The 8,418-nt window shown below is 33.1% G+C and overlaps 1 protein-coding gene across 1 annotated transcript; it reads left to right on the plus strand.

The window, feature by feature from the left end:
• The first annotated feature begins 5,059 nt into the window (after nt 1–5,059).
• On the plus strand, nt 5,060–8,070 carry LOC143578007 (putative glycosyltransferase At5g03795). Its single transcript, XM_077061697.1, has 4 exons — nt 5,060–5,427; nt 6,354–6,601; nt 6,703–7,054; nt 7,130–8,070. The coding sequence occupies exons 1-4, from the start codon at nt 5,098–5,100 to the stop codon at nt 7,802–7,804; spliced, it is 1,605 nt and encodes a 534-aa protein (XP_076917812.1). The 5' UTR covers nt 5,060–5,097; the 3' UTR covers nt 7,805–8,070.
• Nucleotides 8,071–8,418: the final 348 nt, after the last annotated feature.

Genomic DNA, 8,418 nt, shown 5'->3' on the forward strand with positions numbered 1-8,418 from the left:
CATAGTCTTATATTGATACCTCTTTTTTCAACTTACTTAATAATCAATAATCAAAACTTATTTAATGTATTACGTTGATACAGTACCAAAAAAGTTTTAGTTGTTGAGTTATTGGGACTTTCGGAGGCAATATTTTAAAAACCGATATTTTATTCGTATCGGATTTGGTTCAAAAATGATGCAACCAGTTGAACCGGAATGTACCGAAAGTTTCAACCGAGTTGAATAGTTTACCCTATAGTTCCATATAAATACAACTCCAACTCAAAAAACTAACCCTAAAATACATTAATAGACATCACACATGAACCAACATCACACATAATATTCGAGTCAAATATGAAGTTTGTATTTGTATATGAAATTAATCAATTATAAAAAAATGTAAAGAAGCCAACCTTGGATTTGTAAGATACAAAATTAGTTGATTAACGAATCATTGTTTAGTATGTTTACTTGTTTTAACTTTTATCTAATAGGTTTGGTTTTAAGATGAGTTTGTCGGTTTAAACCGGTATTTTTGAAAACACCGACGGTACGATGTTCTAGCAAACCGTCTAAAAAACCAGGCTCTAAATACCGGTTGCCTTACTGAAATCCGATATAACCGGTTTAACGACCAGTACGTACCGGTTTTTACTGATGGGAGGTAAACCTAGTGGCGAGGAGCCAGAAGTATAAAGGTCAACTGAGAAGAGAGTCAACAAGCATTAACTCAACATTAATATTCTCGAAAAATAAAAATATATTGTTGAAATAAACGTTGATAACAACAAAACTCTTTACAACTATGACGTCGTGTGGAACACGTAGGTTGGGGCTTTGCTTTTCACCAAGGTTTGGTCGGGCTTTGCATCTTAATAATGAAATAGTTTAAATTAAATTGATCTCAACTTTTTGTAATTTCAACTCCGACTCGTTTAACTAATATTTTCTAAGGACCATGCGTACAATGACAGTATTAACCTTCACTTTATTTGTGTAGAGCAATTTCGTCGCATTGACGAAAAAATAATTCTGGTTGTCTAACTTTAATGTAATTTCAAAACAACTTACGATACAAATCCCTCAGTTGTTCGTTATAGGCTAACATAATTACTTTTTCGTTTTGACTGCCCTTGACAATAAAAGTGAAAGTCAGAGTGTCATTGGTTATATTACCGGTATGATTTATCATCTATCGATAGTTTATAGTTTAAAACATATAATTTGTCTTAGAAGTAATGTTAGTCTATAAGATTAAAACGTTCAATCATTTGAATATAGTGTACATAAGATGATTTAACTTTAAATAATAGTAATCGTTACTATGGATCTTCTAGTTTAGTGGTACCATGATTGCTTCTCTTAGAAAAAGTCGACGGTTCGAGTCTCAGTTGTTGAGGTTCCACCCACAGGGCGTTTTCGAGTCGAATCTGAAGCATCAAATAATTAGAGACGGTTTGAATCCCGTCACAGATATACTTGGAAAAAATATTGTTTAAAAAAATAATAACTTATGTGTAAATTAGTGATCTTAAATCCGCCATTTACTGTCATCAACCATTGTTTTTAGTTTAGAGTAAGGAAATAATATTCATTTAATAGTCGATAACAATTTCAACTTGCACCCAAATAGTTTTCATGCGGACTTTAAAGGTGTATCAACTATCAACCTAAGTGTTCAATTCCTTTTATGGAGTTTAATAAAATAAACTAAAATAAAATAAAAATTCATAAATGTATATTTTTAGCAAAGTGCCAAACTTTCTGGCCTTTCAATAAAATCTTTTGGAAGCCCAAGTCGTTTGACATGAGACTTGAGAGGTGGCATGCAATCAGGAGCATATCACCATGACTCATGGTTGATCTATTTTTATTCCAATTTTTGAAATTACCATAATATCCACATCTATGAACAAACTATTATACGTTAAAAGGTCATTTTAAAATAGGTTTTCAGCTAATAGCCATTAAATTATTAGTATAAAAAATTATTGATTCGATATAATATTGTTTTGAATTAATAAATAGCATGTTTATTAATATTATTAAATTTATGACATTAAAAAAAACATATTGTTATTATTATTACTACTACAACGACAGGACAAGAAAGATGCAAAGGTTTATGTATGAATATTGGCATGATTAAAAATGGTTGACGGGTTGCATGTGTGGAAAAAATAGAAAAGGAAAGAAAAAAAACGAGAGTCTAAGAACGTGAAAGATGTAGGGTGTTAATTGTTGCCCGCTTGCCTTCTGTTTCGATGTAATCCAATAAACAATCAAATTTATATTTTGAAAATCTGAATTTATATATAGTAAATAAGGAATAGAGGTGTGACCGTGATCATGCGGTGACAACTCATGGACTCTACATATTAAAAGTTTTTTGTTTGTTTTTCAAGAAGACAGAAGAGGTTAATACACCACAACATTACATTTTTTCTAAGTGAAAAATATACAAAACACGATATATAAGACATTTAGTGAAGATTTGACAAAAAAGCAAATAATTTTTATAAACCTTTCGGCATTTTATTTCAAATGCAGCTAATCGGTAAATTAAAGATCATTTGCTCAAGATAGTTAAGTTCTTAATAGGTGTTCATCAATTTGGTTCTTGATTTATTTGATTCGATTATAAACGATTTCACTTTGATTTAGTTAAAATTTTTGGTTTATTTTTATAAACCGAAAAATAAGAGCACCATTAATGCCCAAATAGGTTGTATTAGTAATCTCCCACGTGGTGCGGAAAATGCTATAATACCCAAATCGGTTATGTATAAAAAGTATCAAATATGATGTGAGAAAATAGTATAATATATTCTGTATTAAATTATCAAAACTTGCATGATTTAAACCCCCAATCTCAAAGATAGGGATGACGCAACTTATCACTAGGATGTCTCTTAAGAACAAAAAAGAAAAATACTATAATACCAATATTAACAACACAATCCAAAATACCTATGCATCAACAACATCGAGCATAAGGTTGATTTTTAGTGTTATCTTATAGAGGCCAATATGTGTAAATTTATTTTCAATTATATAACTGATGTATGAAAATTTTCCACCCATATTTGCCTTCGTCGCCCCAAGTGGCACTTATGGTAACATGAAATTTGGAAATAACAAGTTTATCAATAATTTGACATGATATTAAAATACAACGATCACTAGTATGAAACCTTATATTAAAACATACACTAATAATTGTCATTACATTTTTACTAGTCGACAAGTAGAAAGTAGTTGTCGAGTATGTAGAAGATAGAATGTAGATACCCGGTTGTTTTGTTCTTGTAGGTGAGAAATAAATAAATAATCAAATTGTTATCTCCTTGTTATAATAGCATGTTATATATTTTATAAACTAGTGGGATTTTCTCGCGCTACATCGCCTGAATTAGGTCGGTATCGATTTGGTTACTGTTGGCATATATAACAACTTGAAGAAAAACCCAAAAACTAAAGTTGTGATAGGCCTAAAAGAATATTGGCACCTGTACTACATCGATCAAAAGCCATAAAATGAATATCAATATCGGTTGCGATAATCTCAATACCGGTACTAAGTTGTTTGGACGGTATCAATTCAGTTCGTCATATCATCAACTCGGCTCTCAACTATATCACATATAAAGTTTGAAATAAAAAAAAAACTGTATTTGTGATGTATGAATGCTGAATAATTGCATAAAAATATTATTATTTTTATTATAATGCAAATAGCAAATTATATATATTTTTTGTTTAAACATAAAAGTAAACAATGAAAAATTACAAAAGAAATGTGCTTATGATTGTGATTTTGAATCTAACTAATACGACTCTTATGACGAACGACTACTAGTTCGAGACATACACCTCACATGTATAACAAAGACCTATTTTCTACAAGCATGCTCATATTAAAACAAAAATAAAAATTGTTTTTAAAACCTTATATTACTATTAACTATCAATAACAAAAAACATATCCACTAGAAAATAAATACATTCATGAACCATGCACTACACATGATATTCAAACACACGTGAACAATCATCAAATATGTAAACATGCAACGGTCTGTTATAAAAGCCAACTTAATTAAAACTTTAGTCGAAGTTTAAGTTTCATATTTTTTTATTTTTTATTTTTTACGGCACATCAACTATTTTTACCAAATACTTCCAGATAAAAGCTGCTTTAAAAGCTGTTTCAGGCAAGGTGATTACATATCAGAAGGCGTGTCTTGACAACCAATATGTATTTATTCCTTTTACTTTTGACACTTTTGTTTTCCTCGCGCCTCCAGCTATGAAGTTACTTACCCAAGTTCAACGGGTTATAAATAATAATGTTATGACTTCAAGATTAACGAATGTGGTCTTGAAAAATTGGGTTTTGTAATTTAAAAAGGGTATTGACACAGCTTGATGTTCGCTTACCTTTTGTTTCGATATAATCACTACCTTGCTGATTTTAATTAATTGATAAGATTTTTCTAAAAAGTGATAATCATCATAAGATATAAAGACCGATCAAGGGTATTTATGTAAACAAAATCAAACACTTCAAAGCACTGAAAATAGCCGGTAAATCAGATCAACTTATGTTTTGAAGCGGCAATGTCTTTATTACCACATCTCCTCACCCACTTCACTCACTCGCGCGTGCACACCATCATGCTCAATACCCAAAGCGCGTGCAAATAACCACGCGCGTGTGCCAACAGCTGATACTAAAAACCAAGAAATTTATGAGATCATCGGTTAAAGCAGCAAGTGGCAAAATCGTAAATAAATGTTAAAAGAATAAAGTATTAATATTTAATAAAATATTAATTTCTTATATTCTGCATGAACACGAAAACAGAGAACAAAATAATAAGACGCTTGGCGTGGTGGCGCAACCAGCTTTCACCAATTGTAGAGAGAGAAACCATGCAATTCTAGAGAGAGAAACACACAAGCTTGTTATAGCTTTTTGGCAAGGTATCATATTCCATAAGTCTCATGATAATATTATTATTAGTAACATATCAAATGAAATGATAGTAATATTGAGTTCGGCTTCTTTCTATAGAGAGAGTGATAATAATAATAATATTATTATTATTAATGGGTTCATGGAGGAATTCAAGATCAACATCAACAAGGCTTCTGTGGCTAATTCTGCCGTTGATGGCGGTGGCGGTGATCATCGGAGTCAAAAAGTCAAACTGGGTTGACCGGTCAAAGTATTATAATCCATGGGTGTGGAGCTCAGTGAGTAGTTATTCATCTTCTGTGGATAAAGATGACGTGGCGGCGGTGGCCGGTCGGCGGCCGGCGGCGATGGACGGTGGCGGTGAGGTGGCGGAGGCGCCGTTAGCTGGTGGTGTTGGTTTTGTGTTGAATTCTTCTTATCCACCGTTGGCTATGGAGGATGAAATGGATGTTGAATTGCCTGTAAGCTTTTTTTTTTTTTGGTTGAATTATTTTGATTAATTATTTTTATTTTTTAGATTTTGGAAACAAGAGAAACGGACAATAATGAGTGTTTTATGGTTAATTTATCACTAATTAAAATTAATCATAATATGTTAATTATATGGTGTAAACTCAATCTGTTTCTTTAATATTTAATAATTAATTATTTTGACATATATAACTAGCTAGTGTATATTTTGTATTTATATTGTTCATTATGGTTTATTATGGTATTATAGTATATTTCTTAATTAGCCTTTTATCATAACTACACCATTAGGAAACTTTATGTATGTTGATCGGTGAATATTATTCTGTGGTCGGTTAGTCAAATGTCATTCGGTGATCCGTCGATGAAGTCTTAACGTTTAACCGATGTCTCACGGAGTTCACGAATCGAGTAGCACGGTCGTATCTTCACGTACAGATTAAATGTTAATCTTATTTGTAATGTAATTAATGATATATACAATCATAACACTGTGTGAAAGTACATTATATTGATATGAAAAATTTATAAGCTTTTTTGTTTATTAATGATATCTTTTGAATTTGATGAAGTAATTGGAGATAAGGATGTTCTAGGACCAGCCTCGAAAATATTCTTTCTACGCCATCGTTAGTTTGGTGTCAACTTTTTTCTGTTAATTGGAAATTGGAATCTCTTGCTTCAATTTTTCAAATTTAATTTTACTATTAATATTAAGATTATAAAGTTTTTTTATTTCCCAAAATGATATATGACTTCCTGTTTCTGATAATATTTAATTATCTATTATCATCCTAAAAATTAATAAATACAAAATATGCTTTGAAAGATCGTTTGGCTTGATTATTCAACTGTTGAAAATTGAAATAGACTTATTGTACCATAGTATGGTTAACTTATTATAGTGTTTTGACAGGTCGTTGCTAAGGAAGACGACTTGAATGTGACTTTAAGTGGGCCGGACATATTTGTGTCTGCGAATCAAACCAACGCACTTCCGATTGACGGAGGAATCAACAAGAAGTACACTAGTTTGGATAAACTTGAAGCCCGTCTTGGACGGGTTCGAGCTGCAATCAAAGAAGCTGAATCGAGTAATAGAACTCACGATCCGGATTATGTCCCAGAAGGCCCAATGTATTGGAACGCTGCCTCATTTCATAGGTACAATTGTACAAACCTTTTGATATATCGTTATGCATAAACAGATTGTAGTATGCGATGTTTCATAACTCGAAAGTTGACTCTAGTTTTGACTTTTAAAGGAGTTATTTAGAGATGGAGAAGCAATTCAAAGTGTTTGTATATGAAGAAGGAGAACCCCCCATATTTCATAATGGTCCTTGTAAAAGCATATATTCAATGGAAGGTAATTTTATATACCATATGGAAACTACTAAGTTTCGCACAAGAAACCCTGAAAAAGCTCACGTGTTTTTCCTACCAATGAGTGCAACGATGATGGTACACTTTATATTCGAGCGTGATCCTCATGTCGACCATTGGCTTCCCATGAAGCAAACAATTAAAGATTATGTTGATCTTGTGGGCTCTAAGTACCCGTTTTGGAACCGAAGCCTTGGAGCTGACCATTTCACCGTAGCGTGCCATGATTGGGTGAGTTAAGTCTTGTATGTGCTTAATTTATTTATTTGACATTCATCGTGAAATGGTGCAAATGGTGTTATGTAGGGGCCCGAGTTATCAAAAGCCGTCCCGTACCTCTTCAAGAACTCAATTCGAGCTCTATGCAACGCAAATACCTCGGAAGGGTTTAATCCCTCAAAAGACGTGTCAATCCCAGAAATCTTACTTCCAGACGGGACGACCCATGGGATACTAGACGGACCATCTCCAAGGAATCGCCCCGTGTTAGCTTTCTTTGCCGGCGGGGTCCACGGTCCTATCAGGCCAATACTTTTGGAGCACTGGCAGGACAAAGACCCCGACGTGCAAATTCACAAGTACCTACCAAAGGGCGTTTCGTACATGGGTATGTTGAGACAAAGTAAGTATTGCATTTCCCCTAGTGGGTATGAGGTGGCGAGCCCACGAATGGTTGAAGCACTCTACACCGGTTGTGTGCCCGTGCTCATTAAGGACCATTATGTGGCCCCGTTTAGCGATGTCCTAAACTGGAAATCCTTTGCGGTTATACTCACGATTGAGGATATCCCAAATCTTAAAAACATCTTAACCGGAATATCTACAAGACAATATCTAAGGATGCAAAGACGTGGTAAACAAGTTCGACGACATTTCGAGGTTAATTATCCACCAAAGAGGTATGATGTTTTTCATATGATACTGCATTCGGTTTGGCTTCGGCGTTTAAACATTCGAATTCAAGGTGTTGCTGATTCTTAACAGTCTAGACAGAAATAATCATGCGAGAGTTAGGTCTTGTTTCTTTATGGGCCAAAGTGGTTCATAGTAGGAAAATAGAGGTTGTTGTTTGTAACTTTCAGTTGTTCAAATGGGGTCGGGGTTTTGTTTATTTATTTTTGGGTTGCTAAATAAATAGTGGAGATTCACTTGTAACAAGCTTGAATCGAACTGATCTTAGAAGCCCGTATTGGCTCGTTTAATAATGAGCCCGAGCTTGAGTACATCGTGAGTTTGAACGAGATTATTATTTATATAATTTAGTTATATTAAATATATATTTACAAATAAAATAAATTCACGGAGATTGACAGGACCGGAGATTAAATTCCGAATAATTATATTAACTTACGCAGTTTTGATGAGTTCCGCATCAAAGACTAAGGCTCATATTTACTATCCCCTATTTATAATTACATAAAATTAAAATTAAATACTTAATTACCATAAAAAATATCTATTAGTAAACAAATTTGCTTTTGGTCCCAGTTCGATTTGGTCCAGACCGGTCCGAGTTTGACCCAATGCTTCCCCATCAATAGTCAATATCGATTCGATAATTGATGTGGTCATAAACATATTGCTTACGCTTACAC

Source organism: Bidens hawaiensis, unplaced genomic scaffold (assembly GCF_021521415.1).
Source record: "Bidens hawaiensis isolate Kalapana, Puna unplaced genomic scaffold, B.hawaiensis_p1.1 tig00001461_1, whole genome shotgun sequence".
Taxonomy (NCBI): domain Eukaryota; kingdom Viridiplantae; phylum Streptophyta; class Magnoliopsida; order Asterales; family Asteraceae; genus Bidens; species Bidens hawaiensis.